Source organism: Scyliorhinus canicula, chromosome 3 (assembly GCF_902713615.1).
Source record: "Scyliorhinus canicula chromosome 3, sScyCan1.1, whole genome shotgun sequence".
In the NCBI taxonomy this organism is placed as follows: domain Eukaryota; kingdom Metazoa; phylum Chordata; class Chondrichthyes; order Carcharhiniformes; family Scyliorhinidae; genus Scyliorhinus; species Scyliorhinus canicula.
This window is the reverse complement of record NC_052148.1, coordinates 161,640,954-161,663,340: the sequence shown is the minus strand read 5'-3', so window position 1 is coordinate 161,663,340 and position 22,387 is coordinate 161,640,954. Positions and strand designations below refer to the sequence as shown.

At 46.7% G+C, this 22,387-nt stretch overlaps 1 protein-coding gene across 1 annotated transcript in view; it reads right to left on the bottom strand.

Moving 5' to 3' along the window:
• Nucleotides 1-2,910: 2,910 nt before the first annotated feature.
• LOC119963069 (stanniocalcin-like) overlaps nucleotides 2,911-22,387 on the bottom strand; it is a 39,838-nt gene continuing 20,361 nt past the window's right edge. The window contains exon 4 of the mRNA XM_038791627.1: nucleotides 2,911-3,702. Within this exon, the coding sequence (XP_038647555.1) occupies nucleotides 3,444-3,702 (259 nt within the window). The 3' untranslated portion in view covers nucleotides 2,911-3,443. The remainder of the gene's footprint in view (nucleotides 3,703-22,387) is intronic.

Below are 22,387 nucleotides of genomic sequence, written 5' to 3'. Positions count from 1 at the left end.
TTGCTTGGAATCCTACACATATGATGTTTAGTGGGAGCTTCTAACAGCAGCAGCTCGCTCAGATGCAGAAACGAGCTTGGAAAATATGCATAATTAAAAATGCATTTAGAATAGTTTCTTCACTTGCCAGCGACGATTCTATTGATTAATCATGCAACTAAAACATCCGATCTTTTTGATGGCTGAACTGTATTTCATCACCCAGCACCAGAGGCACACAGGCCAACAAGATCACTTGCTTGATCCATTTATCTGTCCTCAGTCAGAAAACTATTTGACCTCCACAACCCCAGACCAGAAAAAGGATTACATTTTTTAAATGCCAGGCTTCCCATTGCTCATTATGTAATGATACCTACTGAAAGTACATCGTTATAGACATTAAGACCACACTTCACTCAGTATTATCCACAACCCAATGGTCTGCCAACACAGGTACATAAAGAATGGTCTGAAGAAGAAGCTCTGAAGGAGAGTCCTATGGACATGAAACATTAACTCTGTTTCTCTCTCCACAGATGCTGCCAGACCTGCTGTATTTTTTCAGCATTTTCTGTTTTTATTATATAAATAATGGTCTGGACAAATTAAAGTGCCCCTTGATGAAAAACGTGGAAGGAAATGAATGAAAGCATTATTGAATAAAAAAGCAAGGTCAATGAGAAAGATTTCAAAGTTAGACACTCAACTATTCAGATTGGAATAAGTGAGTCAATGTCTAGTACACAGGAAGCTCCATCATTCAAATCAAATCATGGCTGATCTCTCCCTGGTCACAAATCCACCTCCTCGTCTGTGCCCAAATCCTTTAACTGTTTTTTTTTTAAAAATCAGAAATATATCTATCTCCTTGTTGAAACCATTTAATGATTCAGACTCCAGCGTACTATGGGGCAACGAGTTCCACAAACTCACCACGTTCCTCCTCGTCTCCAGTTTTAAATCTACCACCTCTCACCCAAAACTGTGACCTCTCGTTCTAGATTGCCCCACAAGAGGAAACATTTGGTCTGCATTTATTTTAACAATCCCCTCAGTATTTTCTATACCTTGATCTCTTCACTCTCGCCTCATTCATCAACCCTTTCATGCCTGGAATCAATCTGGTGAACCTCCTCTGAACTGCCTCCAATGCCACCACATCCTTCCTCAAATAAGGAGACCAAAACTGGACACAATACTCCAGATGTGGCCTCACGACACCCTAGACAATTGCCACAACACTGTTCTACTTTCATACTCCAGTCCTTTTGCAATAAATGCTAAAATTACATTTGCCCTTATTATATGCTGTACCTGCATGCGGACTTTCTGCGAAAAAAAAACAGCATGGTAGCACAGTGGTTAGCACAGTTGCTTCACAGCTCCAGGGTTCCAGGTTCGGGTCATTGTCTGTGCCGAATCTGCACATTCTCGCCATGTCTGCGTGGGTTTCCAACGGGTGCTCCGGTTTCCTCCCACACTCCAAAGATGTGCAGGTTAGGTGGACTGGCCATGCTAAATTGCCCTTAGGTTAGGTGGGGTTACGGAGATGGGATGGAGGTGTGGGCTTAAGTGGGTGCTCTTTCCAAGAACCGGTGCAGACTTGATGGGCCGAATGATCTCCTTCTGCACTGTAAATTCTATGATTCTATAACCATAATAATATTAATCTTTTTTGTCACAAGTAGGCTTACATTAACACTGCAATTAAGTTACTGTAAAAAGCCCCTCATCACCACATCCCAGTGCCTGTTCAGGTACACAGAGGGAGAATTCATGTCCAATCCACATAACAACACATCTTTGGGAGGAAACTGGAGCACCCGGAAGAAACCCACCCAGACACAGGGAGAACATGCTGACTCCGCACAGATAGTGCGAACGAGCCAACAATTGAACCTGGGACCCTGGTGCTGCGAAGCAACAGTGCTAACCAATGGACAATATGGTTTCTTTCCCCCAGAAACTGAAACTAGTCAGCTGTATATCAATTCAATACTTAAAAAGGCTCCCTTGCAGAGAATAATCCAGCTCCCCATTCAGGAGTAAAAGTGATACATTTCAGCAACATCAAGTTTCATATTCAACCGAGCTACGAGATGTACATTCCCGTACCAGCCTCCCCGGACAGGCGCCGGAATGTGGCGACTAGGGGCTTTTCACAGTAACTTCATTGAAGCCTACTCGTGACAATAAACGATTTTCATTTCATTTTTTTTCCATTTCACATTCAGTTCCAATTGTCCTGACCACATTAGCACAAGACCAATGAGCCACTGTAGCTAGCTACAATTCACACCTATTACCTGCAAGCAGGCATACTTGCATTTTAGCCACAGCCTCCCTAATTGGTCAGCCAGCAAGAAAGTCATGACTTGTCATGGAAATATTTAGGAACAAAAAAATAATCATACTATACCAGTATATATAGATGATAGGCTACAAGTGTGGAAGAATGCAAAACTTAACCTTATTACATGATTAAGAAGATGTAAAGCCGAGGCCAAAGTCTACATCAGGCCTTTGTTTTCACATTTCCTAGTGGTTAAGGAAAGGAAACAGCATTAAGTGATGGTGCAGAACAAGGAAGAAAAGGAAATATCCATTTGTACGAAACCTATGGAAATTCTCATACGAAGAGGGAATTAAGTTGATTACCAACCTCTAAACTAGCACAAAATAGGTCTGAAACTCAACACAATTAACATGGCAAATAGCGAATACTCATATGCTCATGGAAATATATCTCCCTATTTTATACCATTAAAATAAAGAGAGGTGCAAATAGTATTCATGGATCAATTTTGGCCACAATTAGCTCATAGGCCGCAGTAAACTGGTAAACGGGTTAAATTAATGCCATCGGTGTGCAGCATGTAGCTAGATTGCAATATGTTAACAGGGCTGCAACAAGGAAAAAAAAACAAATACAATTAAGGAGGTTTAATTAATAAAAAGGTGCATGAGCAAAACAAAAAAAAAGTCATTGTACAACTATTTACATCTTTTCCAACACTATATACACAAAGTTGATCAGTACTGAACAGTCAAAGCCATTAGATGTTTACAGATTGATATTTTACAGTAAGCATATGAATTTGACAGCAGTGATTGAGACTTCATTTTTAAATTTCTCTCCAATTACAAGGGAGATTGATACTTTACACTAAATAATTACTTAAGTACACAGGAGTATTCTGATCATCCAGTTAGGATATTGCCTTTAAAATATCGTGCATTATACTCTATAGTTTCCTTTTTAAGAAACTGAATTTTCACAAGTATTAGAACTACTGTTTTCAACAGTAACAGTTAATGCCCAACTTGGAGAAAATAGATAAACAGGTGGTGTAATACACCAGGTGGTTTGTGAAGCTATTAGTTTTCACCAAACTGCACATTTAACTGCTAAGTACAGAAATCTGTGCTCAATTATGGAGATCTATAGTTTTCTGGTTCCACTATTCATCTCTCGATGTAATGTTGTATAATCCAATGCTTCTTCCTTTTCTATTGACCTTCTTGGATTTCACAGTAGATCCTGGTGTTCGATTTTCACTGACTAACGTTGCTTTCTCAGCTAGTAGGCAGGAATCATCTTGTACCATTCTCCTCAAAATTCCAAGCTTTGAACCAATTCGAGATTGTATATTTCTCCTTATGGTATCAGCAATACCAGCATCACAGTCAAATAATATCTTGACAAATTCCAAGTATGCCCTGTTTAAAAAAAAAGGACATCCACAGGTTAACATTAATTACTGACCACATTCTCCACTAGCATAGTGGTTAGCACTGTGGCTTTGCAGCACCAGGGTCCCAGGTTCAATTCCCCACTGGGTCACTGTCTGTGTGGAGTCTGCACATTCTCCCCGTGTCTGCGTGGGTTTCCTTCGGGTGCTCTGGTTTCCTCCCACAGTCCAAAGACGTGCAGGTTAGGTGGATTGGCCATGCTAAATTGCCTTTAGTCTCCCAAAAGGTTAGGAGGGGTTATTGGGTTACGGGGATAGGGTGGAAGTGAGGGCTTAAGTGGGTCGGTGCAGACTCGATGGGCTGAATGGCCTCCTTCTGCACTGTATGGTCTATTTTATCGAAGGAAAGTGTTCATTTCTTCACACTGCATTTAATTGTGCACTCACAAAACACACAGCTGCCTTCCGGAAGGTAGGATGCAGTGGTTTTAATTTGAACTTGGCCCAACCAAAATATTCAGTCTTTTGCAATGTATGTATAATGGTATTTAATGGAGGTGATGGAGGTCTCACCCACTGGAGAGAGCCTTGTGTTGCCTCAGTTCAAGAAGGTTGGCCATTTAAGTGCTAATTGGGAACGACAGGCCTTTCCCAGGATCAAGGGCCTTGGGGGAAGGGGGAGGGGGAGTAGAGGAGGTGGAGGTTCTAGCCTCTGAGAGTTGCCATTCAATCAGAGGTTGACAGCTCCTCATTGCTCAGTACTGCCACCAGGGAAGTGGTGGCCACTGCTGGTACTACACCCAATGTTCAGCATCACGATAGGCACAGGAACAGGTGGTGGTCGTGGAGGTGTGTTGTCGGGGCAAACGGGAGAGTGAGGCATCAGCTGCAAGAGGAAAGAGGTGGCTCTTAGCAGGCCCCCTCCCCTTCCCATTGCTGGGATCATCAATCAGGCACTCAATGTCCCCGGTACTTGGGCCTCCCCCACCACCGGATGCTTAAGAGGAAAGGACCTACTCTCTTTTCGCTCTCTCTCCAGAATAGGTGCATCGATGTACAGAAACCTGAATGAATCTGCAGTGAAAATCATTACAGATTGAAAGCAGAACTCACGGACTAACAGCCTACATTGAAGGAAGGTATGCTAAAAGACCACCATCTGAAACAAAGACTATTACCTTTTTACTTATTCTTTTGCACACTTCTTTTTCAGTTTTGTTTGTCTGTCTTGTGTGTGTGCGCATAGAGAGTGAGGCAAGTTAGGAATTAGATAAAAGTTAACCTGTTGTATTTTCTGCATATTTAATCATAGTTATTGTTATTAATAAAATAGATTGTGTTTAAATTTGCGAACCTGGTGGCTGGTAGTTATTGGGCAGCCAACGGCTAAAGACTTTGGGTGTTTTTTTAAGAATTATTTATTAATTTCGATTGTGTTGCAACTCTGGGTCAAGTGGGCTGGAATAGACTGCGGACTAGTTCAGGTGGGGGGTTGTAACAAAATTACATATCTATATATTAGTGCCCCTTTAATTCAATAGACAGACGTCCCTCTTAACATCCAAAAATTAAAATAAATGCCTTGAAAGATGCGGTAGCAGCCTTTTAATTGCATCAGAATCTAATTACAACCAAAATAAATTTAAAATATACCCCATAGGGTTCTATAAAAAGCCTGCACCCATCAAACATTATTTGGAATGGTAGCACAGGGAGTAACTGCCTTCAACATCATAGCAGCATTTATACAGAGTATGGCGTTAAAGGAACCGTAGCAAATGGAGGTCAATGGGAAAATCTTCAGGTGGCAGCAGTCACATAGAAGATGGCAACAGTTGCTGGAGGCCAGCTGTACAAAACAGTATAGGATTTCCACCTGGTGATTCTTTGATGCAACTACCTTTAGTTGCTTCAGCATCATTATCCCTCAGCCATAAGGTCAGCAGTGGAGCTGCTCATTGATGCTAGAGTGTTTGGCTTCACTCTCACTTTTTGCCAATAAAGTGCCCATACCAGCCTCCACTAGGACTTAGATAATATCTAGGCCTGGGCTGACAAAAACAATATTTGAATTCTGTACACAAAGGGCAATGAAGAAACAGAAAGAAAGCCAATAACCTCCCCTGAACTCCAACAGCACTGTTATCACTGAATCACCACCGTCAATATTCTTGGGACAAATGCCACCATTGACCAGAAGCTGAACTGGATCAGCTATATCATGGTTGCACGAACACGGATGAGAGGAGTAGTTTTGCTGAGAGTGATTCCAGCCCCTTCACTATTTTACAAGGTTTAGTGTGACAGGGTACACACATCTCAACTAGATGGATGCTGCAGCTCAACACCATCCAGAATAATGGTGGCATTGTAATTGAGTTCAATATCCACCCCTTCCTTTATTGCTACACATGTAAATTATGTCAATGTCATGGAAACACCACCAGCTCCAATTTCCTTCCAGGTCATAAACACTGCTATTTGTCCCATAGGTGCGTTTATGCCCCACATAATCCTCACTTCATCTTGCCAATCAACATATTTTCCTGCTTGTAAATACAGGAACTTTAGAATTGCCAGATAGCAAAAGAGCAAGGTTCATCTCATTTGTCTTCTACCATTCGGCTTGTTGCATGATACAATGATTGGAACCGTTTGTTGACTAATCATTACTTAGTTAATTAGTCAAAAAAAATTGCTGGAACAGGGGAAAACTCCATCGGTTCAGGTCTTTTGAAATTTTAGTTTTAAATACACCCGTTCTTCCTAAGCAGATCACATTTACTCAGTTATACCTGAAATCACTCACTCGACATCCTAAATTTTCACATTTTTCCTTTCTTCAGAGTTCAGTATCATACATTGGCATCTGCAACTCTTATTGGAAGAAGGAAATATTTGTTTTTATAAATTTAGAGTACCCAATTAATTTTTTTTTCCAATTAAGGGGCAATTTAGCGTGGCCAATCCACCTAGCCTGCACATCTTTGGGTTGTGGGGGTGAAACCCACGCATATGCAAACTCCACATGGACAGTGAGCCAGAATCAAACCTGGAAGCTCAGCGCCGTGAGCCATCAGGGCTAACCAACTGCGCCACCGTGCTGCCCCCTGAGGAAGGAAATAACGAGTATACAACAAGAGCACAAAGGGTAGACTTTTATGATATGAATAGAAGTGGAACGCTTGGCCAAATCTCTTGTGGTGCAATGGGTAGCATCCTTATCTTTGGGTCAGAGGACCCAGGTTCAAATCCACTTTCAGGACTTTATGGCCACAGAAGGCGTGTTCATAATATGGCTAAACAGGTGCATTATCAGTCTGGAAATCCTAATATGCCTGATGGGTGGTCAGAGCAGGAGAGTTTCCTGGCTAGCCATACTGCAGAAGGAAACTGATGTACCTTGCCAAGCATAATCATGGACCAATCCAATGGACATCTATGGTTGACAATGCCCTCTTAGGGGTAAGAGTGCCTAAAAATCAACCTGGACACATGCATAATTTCTCTTCACTTCATCTAGATCGGATGAAAGAAATTCACCCAAAATGCTTTGCATCCTGGACATGCTAACTTTTCCTAATCTGGTCGACTAACAGCAGTTAGACAAAACTTGCAGCTAAGCATTGGGATATACCTACCCATTGAACTAAATTGAACTTTTTGCAAATAGAAATGTTTTCAATTGAGAAGTTTTGGGCAGTGGCATGATATAATAATTTGAGACAACAAGTCAATTTTAATCCCATTTCTTTTTGCTTATTATTTACAGTGGCCCGACTCTAAATACTACAGGTTTTAATCCAGCAGCAAAATCCACCTAGACAGATTAGGTCATTAAAAATCAATTACTTTCCATTCTGTAAGTCACAGAGCTGTTCATTGTCCGAACATCTGATCTCGAGGGAGACCAATCTATTAGTTTTGTATACTTTGGCCGCAATCAACCCAAAATCTATTAAGTATAAACTAGGTAACTCATTCCTGCACTTTCGAACACACTGAAAGCAAGACAGCTAGCTTTTTCTTTCCCCTTAAGGAACTAAAATTTAAATCCAAAATGGTCTTTCCTACGCATACCAGTTTAAAGATTGGTTGTTCCTGGGCCAATGATCCAAACCAAAGATTGTAAAGCAGGCCAAAATATTTTACTAGTGCACTACGAAAACCACAAACATTCAAGACTCCAGCAAGCTTTAGTTTCAGTATCCACACAGAAAATCTAATTATAAAGATCATCACAAGTTTTTGTGCTGCACTTTAGTCTATGACACATTTATTGTACAGAAATTGAGCTGCGAGAAACAGGAGCATAATCAAGTAATGTAAGGAAATGCATACTTATTTTAAGAAAATTTAAAGTTACAATTTGGTGAAATTACAACATACTCCACATACCGTTGGCAAGATATCCCCCTCACCATTTGAGTTGGTGAAGTGTAAAATCCTTTGCAATAGAGACTCATTTACTACTGATACGGTGTTACCAAGTTTGTTCAGACTCTAAAGTTCCTTCTAATATGTATCATTGTACTTTACACCAATCTTGGGAGTGAGCTTAAGTCATTTTCATTTCTGTATGAGCCATCCTTGCTTGATTAAGGTTGCTCATTTTTGCCACATTATGAACTGTTTTGCCTCTCAGAATTTTTTCTCCCGTGCTCAAAATCCAGGAGCCAGTCAACACTACATAAATTTAATTTTCACATGGAAGTTTGACTTCCCTGGTTCACTTTCAGCTCATTTGAAGCGAAAGGATAATTTGTTTTTGTCCATTTAATTTAGTGCACTCAGTCCACTTTGAAGGTTATTGAACCCGAGGCCTAGTCTACATAATGAATGTATGAAGAAAACCACAATATATTGCTCTCACTTCTGGGATTACTTTAATTTCAGCCCAAACTACCCATGGCTTCCAGACACTTTACTCTAGAGACATTAGTTGCAGGAGATACAAAAATCCACAATTCTGCAAGGATTGCTCTTCCCAATATTGAAACTCTGCTTTGAATCATATTATACTTGAACTGAAAGATCAACATTGACATTGGATGAGAAATGGGGGTAAGGAATAAAGCAAGCACCAGCATTCTTCTCTGTTGTTCAGTACAAGAATTGGCAAAAACAAAATTACATGTCAAATTAATTTTAATAATTTAATAATCTTGATCGTCACAAATAGGCTTACATTAACACTGCAATGAAGCCACTGTGAAAAGCCCCCAGTCGCCACATTCCAGGGCCTGTTCGGGTACACGGATGGAGAATTCAGAATGTCCAAATTACCTGACAGCACTTCTTTCAGGACTTACACTTGAACAATTCTGCAATACTTCGACATTTACTGTGACACTTTGGTTGTACACAGATTCTTTTCCCTCCATTTACTACAGAAAAAAATTTGAATTGACGACGAATCAATATAATTGATACAGAATCATGAACTTCAGATCCTAACTTATTGCTTGAAGTTATTGGCAAAAGAATCTGGAGAATAAAGTAATGGATTCAAGCTGAGTTGCTGTCCCAAGATAAGCTAGTATATTATGAGCACTGTAGTAACAAAGTACAACATATTACGGCAAATTATAATATTGGGGACTGGGACCTTCATGGAATTGGCAATAGTTATACACCTCGTAAAGCAAAGCCAATACATCCATGACAAATGTATATGCATCATTATTTAAAACAATTCCACATTTGAAGTTTAGCCACTTATCGAGCCAAAATTCAAGCCATTTATCAACATTCATTGCAGAAAGATGTGGGTCACCATTTAAGGAGCACTAGTAACAATGCAGATACGGCCCACTTGTACTATTTAATCCTATTGAAAACAAAGTCATTTTGATCAAAAGGTGAATCATACAAAAAACAGATTTAAGCAATTTGAATAATAGCACTGGAAATCTTTTGCTCTGAAGAAAAGTTCAAAGTGAACAGAATTTCAAATTACCAAGAATACGATAAATTGAAAGGATAAGGTGCCAAAGCGTTCTTAAAAAACTGGAATGCTAACATGGGACAATTGAGAGATTTTTATTTCCTTCAGATGAATGTAGAATGTACACTAGCTTTTTACATGTTAACAGTAGAGTATACTGCACTACTGCCAAGTTTCAATCTTTCAGGCTCAAACTCAGTGTTAAGCTGAATTCATTAGCTCATAAAACACAAATTGTATTGTCATATCAAATCTGAGCATTACAGCTTTTTCCTTTTTGCAGTCAGTACTGCTTTCAAATATTTGTCCCTCAGCTGACCTGGAGAACTAAAACAACTGCTGGTCTTCAAATTTTTTTCTAAACAGCTTAATTCTGATAGCTTTTTTTTTTTAGAAATCACTTTTCCCAACTCTTATTTGTGCTTTTATTCATCCAGAGGCATCAGGGGCTCCTAACTCTTCCACATAGATTATTAAAATGTCTTCTTAAAAATGCTGAACGAGAACTGAGAGCTGCTCTGTAAGTTTGTTGCTCCACATTAAACAATGGCTGTCCTATACAGATATTATGTAACTTCAGAACATCACAACCCATGAAATCAATTGGAACAAAGAAAATGTCAACCAAAAGAAAAACTAGCCAAATGCCCTTTGACTCCACAACTTGCCCACATTTCAGTGACTGGATAACACAACCCTAATAAACCACCAGTTGCAGATATATTGGCCACTGACAAGCTGGTTGCTTCCCTTTTGAATGGAAGTCCACATTCACTGCATGTGTTGGTTAACTTGCTTGAGGGGCCAACAACTCTCAGAGAACTACCTCCTGAATCATATTTTATGTAAATTATGCGGTCTTCTCATCCTGCCTAGTGATGTGCCATCAATTGCACGAGAGGCGAGTGCTTTACAAAAGTCAGGCTTTAATAAACTAGAACACAGCACTGCGATCGTCTACAATAGAATGGACTATCGCCGGGCGTTTGTCTATTTATACCTCGGTAATGGAGGCGTGGTTAACTCAGCCTCTCGGCCAATCGGTCGAGAGGCACATGACCGACCAGGGCCAATGGTAAGCCGGTGTTCTGCCCCAATGGCAGACAGGTATGCAAATCATATCATCACATTCACCCCTTGCGGAGAAGGAAGCCGGGGAGGGGGGGGGGGGGGGGGGGGGGGGGGGGGGTATGAACGAGAGCCGGGGTGGGGGGAGAACTGATGATACGAGTAGCAGCTGGGAGGATAAAATTTTCCTTCCTTTCTCTTAACGAATTTGGGCGCTTCCCACTGGCCCTGACAAGAAGCGATATGTACACAAAAGTCCATGGAGCTGTCGAAATTTAGAACGATTCAATCAGTCTTTTTGTGGCCCGTGACGTTCTGGCAGACCGCCGCAGTGGAGGAGTTGACGTCGGGTCGGCCGATGGTGGTGGTTCTGCTCACGTCCTGGAGTCCGGGAGCGATGGTCCTTGAACAGTCTCCGTCACCCGAGCTGGCTGTGGAGACGCCATGGATGGGGAAGGGGGAACCTGAGTGGGGTGCTGGGTGGAAAAAACAGAGGGGGGGTCGGGGGGGGAAGGCCGCACGCCGGCAGGTGCCAGGTCCCGGAGGGAGACCGTGTCCTGCCGACCGTCGGGGTACTCCACATACTGCGGGTTAGCGTGGAGTAACTGGACTTGTTCCACTAACGGGTCGGACTTGTGCACCCGCACATGCTTCCAGAGCAAGATGGGTCCGGGGGTGATCAGCCACGTCGGGAGAGGGGATCCGGAGGATGACTTCCTGGGGAAAACAGGAAGACGTTCATGGGGTGTCTGATTAGTTGCGGTACAGAGGAGTGAGCGGATAGAATGTAGGGCATCGGGGATCACCTCTTGCCATCGGGAAATAGGGAGATCTCTGGACTGGAGGGCCAGTAGTATGGTCTTCCAGATGGTACCATTCTCCTGCTCGACCTGTCCGTTACCCCGGGGGTTATCGCTGGTCGTCCTGCTAGAGGCAATGCCCCTGTCGAGCAGGAATTGACGCAGCTCGTCGCTCATAAAGGAGGACCCCCGATCGCTGTGAATGTACGTGGGGTAGCCGAACAGGGAGAAGACGGACAGGAGTGCCTTAATGACGGTCAATGTGGTCATGTCGGGGCAGGGAATGGTGAAGGGGAAGCGGGAGAATTCGTCAATTACCGCCAGGAAGTAAATGTTGCGGTTGTTAGAGGGAAGGGGCCCCTTGAAGTCAATGCTGAGACGTTCGAAGGGGCGGGATGCTTTGATCAGGTGTGCGCGCTCGGGGCGGTAGAAGTGCGGTTTGCACTTAGCGCAGATGTGGCAGTCACGGGTTACTGACCTGACTTCCGCGATGGAGAAAGGCAGGTTGCGGGCCTTTATGAAATGGTAGCGGCGGGTCACCCCTGGATGGCAGAGGTCCGCGTGGAGGGAGCGGAGGCGGTCTATCTGCGCGCTGGCACTGGTACCGCGGGACATGGCATCAGGAGGCTCATTGAGCTTCCCAGGACGATACAAGATATCATAGTTGTACGTGGATAACTCGATCCGCCACCGTAAGATCTTGTCATTCTTGATCTTGCCCCTTTGTGCATTATCAAACGTGAAGGCTACTGACCGTTGGTCTGTGAGGAGGGTAAACCTCCTGCCGGCCAAATAGTGCCTCCAATGTCGCATCGCTTCGACTATGGCCTGGGCTTCCTTTTCCACAGAGGGGTGGCGGAGTTCGGAAGCCTGGAGAGTTCTGGAGAAGAAGGCCACGGGTCTGCCCGCTTGGTTCAGGGTGGCCGCCAGAGCAACTTCTGATGCGTCGCTCTCGACCTGGAAGGGGAGGGACTCGTCGATGGCGCGCATCGTGGCCTTTGCGATGTCCGCTTTGATGTGGCTAAAGGCCTGGCAGGCCTCTGTCGACGGCGGGAAGAACCCCAGGCAGCGTTTGAGGGATTTTGGGGAGAGGGAGTTCCATTAGGGGGCGCATGCTTTCGGGGTCGGGGCCTATCACTCCTTTTACGCACTACGTAGCCAAGGATGGCTAGACGGTCGGTGCTAAACACGCACTTATCCTTATTGTATGTGAGGTTAAGGAGTGTAGCGATCCGGAGGAATTGCTGGAGGTTGGCGTCATGGTCCTGCTGGTCGTGGCCGCAGATGGTGACATTATCAAGATACGGGAAGGTAACCTGTAATCCGTAACTGTCGACCATTCAGTCCATCTCCCGTTGGAAGACCGAGACCCCATTTGTGACACCAAATGGAACCCTAAGGAAGTGGTAGAGGCGCCCATCAGCCTCGAACGCGGTGTACTTGCGGTCACTCGCGTAGATGGGGAGCTGGTGATAAGCGGACTTAAGGTCCACAGTGGAGAAGACCTTGTATTTCGCGATCTCGTTTACCATGGTGGAAATACGGGGGAGAGGATACGCGTCCAGTTGCGTAAACCAGTTGATGGTCTGGCTATAGTCGATGACCATCCGGGTTTTCTCCCCAGTCCGGACCACCAGCACTTGGGCTCGCCGGGAACTGTTGCTGGCCTCAATGAACCCTTCCTTCAGCAACCTCTGGACCTCGGACCTGATGAAGGACCGGTCCTGAGCGCTGTACCGTCTGCTCCGTGTCGCAACGGGTTTGCAATCGGGGGTGAGATTAGCAAACAAGGAGGGGGGTCCACTTTGAGGGACGCAAGGCTGCAGACAGTGAGGGGGGGTATAGGGCCGCCGAATTGGAAGGTCAAGCTCTGCAGGTTGCACTGGAAGTCCAGTCCTAGGAATGCCGGTGTGCAAAGGTCGGGGAGGACAAGGAATTTATAATTTAAAAAAACCTTCCCCTGGACCGTGAGGTCCGCGATGCAGCACCCGGTGATGTGGACGGAGTGCGAACCTGAGGCTAACCCGATTTTGTGTGTTACCGGATGGACGGGAGCGCGCAGCGTCTTACCGTGTCAGGGTGAACGGAGCTTTCCGTACTCCCGGAGTCCAGCAGGCAGCCCGTCTCGTGGCCGTTGAGGTGGATCAGCGTTGTCGTTTTGGCAAGCGTGCGTGGACGTGACTGGTCGAGCTGAATTGCCACGAGCCGTGGAGAAAATCTGTGTCCGTCGTCGCCGTCCGAGTCGATGTTAGAAGAACCTTGCGTGCCAGTCCCGGAAGGCGGTGGCCAGGATCCGCACGTGGAGTCAGGATCCCAAGATGGCGGCGCCCAGGACCTGCACGCGGAGTCGGCGCCCCAAGATGGCGGCGCCCAGGACCTGCACGCGGAGTCGGCGCCCCAAGATGGCAGCGCCCAGGACCCGCACGTGGAGTCGGCGCCCCAAGATGGCAGCGCCCGTGGGGCCCTCGTGGTCGGTTGGGGCGGGGCTAGCGGTGCCAGCGAGCCGAGTGGAGCGGCTGCGAGCGGGGGAAGTGAGGCGCGCAGGCCAGGCGCGAGGGCCCGGGGGCAGGGGAGACTCGCGCAGCGCGCAGGTAGGGACCGGGGGGGGCCCGGAGAGGAGTGCAGGTCGGGTGCCGGGGCCCGGGGGCGGCGGTTTGGGAGGAGCGGCCCCGGGGGAGGGAGGGAAACGAGCAGGCCAGGCGCGGGGGCCCGGGGGGGGGGGGGGGGGGGAAGACTCGTGCGGCGGGCAGGCAGGGACCGGGAGGTGCGCAGGTCGGGCGCGGGGGGGGGAAGAAGAGGCCCGTGCGGCGGGCCGGCAGGGACCGGGAGGGCCCGGAGAGGCGCGCTGGTCGGCCAGCGGGGCGCGAGCTGGGAGGAGCTGTGAGAGAGGTGAGCAGGCCAGGCGCGGGGGCCTGGGGGTGGAGGGGGAAAAAAGAGTGTTGCGCGGTGGCTAGGAGGGGACCAGGAGTGCCCGGAGAGAGAGAGGCGCACAGGCCAGTCGCAGGGCCCTGGGGGTGGAGAGAGAGCATTGAGTGGCGTCCAGAAGAGCCGCAGCCACCATTTTGGCCTGGCAGACAGTGGAGAAGTGGCCCTTCTTCCCGCAGCTCTTACAGAGGGCGGAGCGGGCTGGGCAGCACGGGCGAGGGTGTTTTGCGAACCCGCAAAAGTAGCAGCGGGGCCCCGCGGACTTGTCGGGGCGTCCCGCGGCACAGGCCTGAGGGAGGTCGGGAGCGGCGGATGGGAAGCGTACCAGGAGGCCTGGCTGGGGTCATAGAAGCGGGTGTTTTGATCAGCGACCTCCAGAGAGGAGGAGAGGGTCAGTGTCTCAGTTAAGCTGAGGTCGTCTCTCTCCAGCATCTGCTGGCGGATACTGGGGGACTGCATCCCAGCCACGTAAGCGTCTCTGATCAGTAGCTCCATATGCTCCGTAGCTGAGACTGCGACGCAGGAGCAATTCCTCCCCAGGGTATGGAGGGCCCGGTAAAATTGGTTGAGTGACTCACCGGGGAGCTGCCGTCTGGTGGCCAGCAGATGTCGGGCGAATACCCTGTTGACTGGTTTGATGAATTGTCCCTTTAGCTTTAGTATAGCTTCGTCATAAGTCGTTTCTTCTTTAATTATTGCGTAGGCGTCGATACCCACGCTGGAGTGGAGGACGTGCAGCTTCTGTGCCCCGGTGGGGGGGGGGGGGGGGGGGTGGTTGTAGATGCCAGGAACCCTTCGAGGCATGTCAGCCAGAGTTGGAAAAGTTCTGCAGAGTTCGGAGTTTGCGGGCTGATGCGGAGGCATTCGGGCTTGATCCGGAACTCCATCTTCAAAGTCGTAGTTTATTAAATTGATGTGCCATCAATTGTACGAGAGGCGAGTGCTTTACAAAAGTCAGGCTTTAATAAACTAGGACACAGCTCTGCGATCGTCTACAATGGAATGGACGATCGCCGGGGGTTTGTCTATTTATACCTCGGTAATGGAGGCGTGGTTAACTCAGCCTCTCGGCCAATCGGTTGAGAGGCACATGACCGACCAGGGCCAATGGTAAGCCGGTGTTCTGCCCCAATGGCAGACAGGTATTCAAATCATATCATCACACCTAGTGTACCTGGTGTGGAGCCTTTGCATCAATCTAGCAGCTTGAAGGCCTCTTAACACCTAGGGAGCAATTTTCTGGCTATGTTGCATCCAGCACCAATCCCGCTATGTTGGGAGAATACTGGGAGAGCCTTAAAATGAGATTTGCGCCGAGTGCCAAATAGTTTGAGCGTGATCAGACTCTCGCCCAGAAAGGATGAAAAATTGATCACACCTCACTTGCATTCATTTTAATCTTATTAATAAGATTAAAGTAGAATGCAGCAGCCTCCCAGGAGTCACTCGGGCATCATTTAGTACTTTACAAAAGTGGGGACCAGGTGTCATAGACACTGATGGGGAACAATGAGGCAAGCAGCCATCTCCATTTACTCCATGCAATTCAAGGGCACTATAGCTGATGGCCCAGTGCTGTTTGGCGGGGGAGGGGGGGTTGGAAAGAGGCTTCAAGGTGACTAGGTTTGAGTATGTGTGAGGCATTCGACCCATTTTTAAATCTTGTGGACAACCATGACGGAGCCAACCACAGCTGCAGCCTGACTGTCCTACCAAAATCTCAAAGGACAGGGCTGGCCTGCAGCTCGTCTGATTAAAGTCCATTTCACCCCCGTCTTGAGATTTCAAACGGTTCCGGGGAGCACAGTGTAGATGTCCTAACTATAATTTTCCAGAGTTCCCTAGATTCAGGAGACGTCCCTCTGGATTGACGAACTACACATGTCACTCCATTGTTTAAGAAGAGCGAAAGGGGGAAACCGGTTAGCCTAACATCTGTAGTGGGGAAATAGCTGGAGTCTATAATCAAGGATGTGATAACTGAGTCTATAATCAAGGATGTGATAACTGAACAGCTCGAAAAATGTTGGTCCTTTAGGGAGAGCCAGCATGGATTTGTGAAGGGTAGATCATGCTTGACTAATCTTACTGAATTTTGTGAAGCGATGACTAAGGTAGTGTACAGGGAAATATCTATGGATGTTATTTATATGGACTTCCAGAAGGCACTTGATAAAGTCTCATATAAGAGACTTATAACTAAAGTGGAAGCCCACGGATTGAGGGCAACTTATTGACATGGTTAGAAAATTGGTTGAGTGGCAGAGAGTGAGGATAATGGGCAATGACTCTAATTGGCAGGAGGTGACTAGTGGTGTAACACAGGGGTCAATGCGGAGGTCTCAGTTATTTACATTAATCATTAATGACTTGGATGATGGCATAGAAAGTCATATATCCACATTTGCTGATGATACAAAGTAAGGTGGCATTGTAGACAGCCCAGATGATAGCATAAAGTTTCAAGGAGATATTGTACGAGGTTATCCATTTTGGACCAAAAAAGGATAGAGCAGAGTACTTTCTAAATGGAAAGAGGTTATGTACAGTGGATGTCCAAAGAGACTTGGGGGTTCAGGTGTTTAGATCCTTAAGATGCCAGGAACAAGTGCAGAAAATATTCAAAAATGCTAATGGAATACTAGCCTTTATATCTAAAGGATCAGAGTTGAGAGGCACACGGGTTATGCTGCAGCTATACAAAACCCTGGTTAGACCCCACTTGGAGTATTGTGAGCAGTTCTGGGAACCACACCTCAGGAAGGATATTTTGGCTGTGGAGGGAATGCAACATAGGTTTACAAAAATGACATCTGGACTATAGAGTTTACGTTTAGAGGAGAGATTACACAGATTAGGCCCATTTTTGCTAAAATTTAGAAGGTTAAAGGGGTAATCTGATCAAAGTATTCAAGATATTAATAGGGAAAGACAGGGTAAAGATAAACTATTTCCACTAACTGGAGATTCTAAAACTAGGAGGCATAGACTAAAAATTAAGGTCAGACCATTTAGGAGAGATATTCGGAATGACTTCTTCACTCAAAGGGTGGTAGAGATTTGAAACTCTCTCCCAAAAACAGCAGTTGAAGCTAGCACAGTTGTTAATTTAAAATCTGAGATATATAGATCTTTCTGAAGCAAAGATATTAAGGGATATGGGCCAAAGGCAGCTATACGGATTTAGGCCACAGATCAGCCATGATCCCATTGAATGGCAGGTGGGACAGGCTCAAGGCTGAATGGACTACTCCTGTTCCTATGGTTTTAATGTTGCAGGCTGCCTTCTTTTCTACCTCTGTTCTTGGGTGTTCACATTCCATTTCACACCCTGTTGACTGTGACCAGCCTCTACCTTGACAGCTGAAGGCTATCTCAAAGGAGGGTTGCAACACGGACTCACCACCAGTGCAACCCCTGGCAGCCCACGTATTTTCAGTATGATGGCATGATAGCAATAAGGTCTCAGGTTCCTAATGCTGAGTATCGACCGCACCATGGATGTTTGTTGTCACATTGACCCTGATCAATTGTGTCCCCTCACAGTTCAGCGAGTCAGGCCAATACAACCAGTTGGCCAACATCATTATGCCTCCGCACTCTCAGTGACATCACTCTCCAAGTCTGGGTCAAGGGAAGACTCCCTCAAAAGGCAAGGACTGAGGGTCAAGGGCCAGGCATAGTGAGTTGTGGCCAAGGGTGCCGGGCACAGTGATGGGTGGTCAGCTGAAATGATCATGAGGACAAGAGGTTGTGGGGAGGATTGGTGGATTTGAAGATCCCAGGATGGAAGACCTAACTGATCATCAGTGTCTCTCCTCAAAATCCTTCCAGATACAACAATGAATATTGGGATAGATCCTGCTGAGGTTGCTGTTATCCTGATTGTTGCAGCCGAGGTGGGCAGAAGTTGCCAAAGGCATCACGGTCAATGCAGGCTGGGGCCTGCGCCATATCGGCAGGAGTGTGCCACACACACACACTCCAGTCCTGGCCACCTATCAGGCGGACGAGGGAGACAGAAGGGTACACTGATGACGAGCTAGGATGTACAGGAGTCGATGCTCCTACAATGAGCAGTCGGACACCATGTGCCACAGATGTCTGTGTCTCAACAGGGAGACAGTGCGGCACCTGTGCCACATCATCACTGACTCGCTGGGAGGAAAGCTGTGGTGCTCCTTAGGTTCTGATTAAGTCGGACTCTTGACTTTCTGCTGATAGAGCGCTCACACCCATCCTCTGAACAGGGTCTGCATTGGGGGCACTTTGTTTTGGCATTGTGGAGGGAGGGAGGGAGGGAGAAAAATGTTTGTGTCAGTGAGTAATAGAGCTGGCAGTCCAGGACGTCCGTCACTGTGGGTTTCCTAAGCTTTCACTGGTGTGCTTCTTGGGAGGCCCGTAGCAGGAGACTCAGGCAGTCTCCCGAATTGTGACGATGGAGCTGCACTCTGAAAGCTAGTGATTCGAAACAAACCTGTTGGAATTTAACCTGGTGTTTCAAGACTTCTTACTGTTCCGTAGTCTAGTTCTATGTTTAGGTGTCTCCCCAGGATGCGCTTCAGAGGTGGAGGCGGTCTACTGCTTTCCGTGCCTGGTGGACTTTGATGCCCTTGGCGGTTATCCTCTGGGGGGCCTGGAGCCAGAGCATCCCAGCCAACTTACTGGTGTCAACATGAGACCCTGTTCGACCCACTGCCCTGGAGATGCGCCAGTGTCAGGAGATTGTGGGGCTGGGGGGAGGCGGGGGCAGTCAGAAGACCTGGAGACTGCCAGAGAGTTTACTTGGTGGAAGACCGCGGGATGGACCTCAGTGCTTCCTCCTCCCTCAGCGTGCCCGTACAGCCCTGGGTGCCCATGTGATAGAGGGGCAGCAGGTTTGAGCTCCAGAAGCCCAAGTCATCTGGTGCTATTAGTTCTGTTGGCCCCCCAGTATCTGCAACATGGTGTTGAAGCCCTCAGCAATGGCCCTCAGTGACTCGGCACTCTCTGGAGTACCTCAGGAATGTTCGCTTGGGTAGAGTTGAGAAATGCCAATGGGCAAAAAACATTAGTGAGTGTCATATATAGACCCCCAAACTGCAGTGGTGAGGTTGGGAATGACATTAAATACAAAATTAGAGATGCATGTAATGAGGGAATATCGGTGATCATGAGTGATTTTAATCATCACATAGATTGGGCAAATCAAATTAGCTACAATGCCATAGAGGAGGAATTCCTGGAGTGTATATGGGATGGTTTCCTAGACCAATATGTGGAGGAACCAATGAGAGGGTAGGCCATCCTAGACTGGGTACTGTGTAATGAGAAGGGAATCATTGCCAATCTGGCTGTACAAGACCCCTTGGGGATGAGCGACCATAACATGATTGAATTTTTTGTCAAGTTGGAGTGTGAAATATTTGATTCGGAGACTAGGGTGCTGAATCTTAATAAAGAGAACTATGAAGATATGAGGCGTGAGTTGGCCTTGATAGATTGGGGAGAGTTACTTAAAAGGGATGACAATAGATAGGCAATGGCAAGGTAAACATTCAAGGAACGCATGGGAGAACTACAGCAACTGTTCAGTCCTGTCTGGCACAAAAGCAAAGAGGGTAAGAGGGCCAATCCATGGCTTACAAAGGAAATTAGAAACAGTATCCGGTCCAAGGAAGAAGCAGACAGATTGGCCAAGAAAAATAATAGGTCTGAGGATTGGGAGCAGTTTAGAATTCAGCAAAGAAGGACAAAGATATTGATTAAGAAGGGGGAAAGTACAGTACAAAAGGAAGCCTGAAGGGAACATACAGACTGGCAAGAGTTTCTATAAATATGTGAAGAGAAAGAGGCCCCCTACAGACAGAAACAGGGGAATGCATAATAAGGGACAAAGAAATGCCTGAGCAATTGAATACATACTTTGGTTCTGTCTTCACAAAAGAGGACACAAATCAGACACCAGAAATGTTGGAGAATGAAAGGTTCAGTGAGATGGCAGAACTGAGCGAGATCACCATTAGTAGATAAATGGTGCTGGGAAAATTGATGGGATTGAAGGTGGCTAAATCCCAGGGCCTGGAAAACTGCATCCCAGAGTGCTTAAGGAGTTGGCTCTGGAAATAGTGAATGCATTGGTGGTCATCTTCCGGGATTCTATAGACTCTGGAACTGTCCCTGCAGATTGGAGAATAGCTCACAACACTCCGATATTCAAAAAGGGAGGTAGAGAGAAAGCAGGGAATTATAGACCAGTAAGCCGAACATCGGTAATGAGGAAAATGCTTCAATCCATTATCAAGAACTTTGTAGCAGAACATTTAGAAAGCAGTGCGAGGATCAGTCAGAGTCAGCATGGATTTATGAAGGGAAAGTCATGCTTGACAAATCTGTTGGAATTCTTTGAAGATGTAACCAGTACATTTGACAAGACAGAGCCAGTCAATGTGGACTTTCAGCAGGCGTTTGACAAAGTCCCGCATAAGAGATTATTATGCAAAATTAAAGTACATGGGATTGGGGAAAATGTATTTAGGTGGATAGAAAACTGGTTGGCAGAGAGAAAACAAAGAATAGGGATTAATGGGTCATTTTCAAATTGGCAGGCAGTAACTAGGGGGGTACCACCAACTGTGCTGGTTTAGCACAGTTGGCTGAACAGCTGGTTTGTAATGCAGAACAAGGCCAGCAGCGCGGGTTCAATTCCCATGCCGGCCTTCCCCAACAGGCACCGGAATGTGGCTCCTAGTGGCTTTTCACAGTAACGTTATTGAAGCCTACTTGTGACAATAAGCGATTATTATTATTATTGTTATTAGCTTGGAAGTCCCTGCCTCCACCGGATGTGCATTAGCAGCTGTGTGGTGCTCACCAGATTATGTCCAAAACCCTGTCTGCTAATCTCGCCCACTGAGGTGTGTTTCTCTGCGATAATGGAGGGTACGGGTGATAGCCGTGACCAATCGGCAGTGTTCTCACAGCTCTCCCCCGAGGTGGACTCTTGGATGGTGGGGCAGCAACTCCGGATGGTCTGCCCTCATCAGCTGGAAAATGGACATGGGTTCAGTGACAGGGAAGAGTAATCGTCTGGGTCATCAACTCACTTGAGGCAGGTCATCTGGATAAGGTGCAGTGGATCCTCATTTCTCTGGTGAAGGCCAACCTCACTGTCAGTCACTGCTCACTCCTTGGGCAACCCCGCAATCTCCAGGGCCCTGCCTTCATCGGGGGTGAAGACTCGCAGCTCTGGCATACCACACCCCCCACCCCCCTTCTTATCTCGCTTTCCCTCTTATTGTGGGCTATCTTCTCATGCAAGGTCAAAAAAGAGAACATTGTGAGCCACATGCCTGATGGGTCAGGGGTCTAAAGCAGGTGGCATGTGTGAACACTATTCCTAGATATCAAGGGGATGTGATGGCGAGTGGCAGGGGGTTCTGAAGAACAATTTTAGAGGTTACATGGTGGGAGGTTACGAGGTGTCAGCCAGAGGATTTTAGGGGAGGGGCGGTGGGGTTGGGAATTGAAGTGTGGCAGATGTGACAGGTGGTACCGTCACCTTCTTCCTACATTGGACAGCGGTCTTTCTCGTCATGCTGCAACCCAGGCGGCACATCACTGTGCTGTGGAGTCTCCTGTACCCAGCCTCTCCTTCACAGCATCCAGAATACTGGCCAGAAATTGACAAGCAGCTATCTGCACTGCCATCCTCCTGGCTTGACTGTGAGTGAGTGCTGAGGGAGTGTTTTAATGAAGGCCCTCCTATGTAGCTGTGGGCAGCTGAGCATCAAGTGGTGAATCAGACGCCTGGGGACTCAGGCATGGTGAGTTTTACGTGGGGCATCGTTTCTGTACTAAGTGTGGGTGAATTGCGATCTGGATCACACCCATGCATCCAGAGGCAATCGCCCCACAATTCCTGGCCAAAATTAGACTTGGGTCATTTTTCAGGTGAATTGCTCCCCGACTGTTTTCTTTTGAAGGAAATCCAA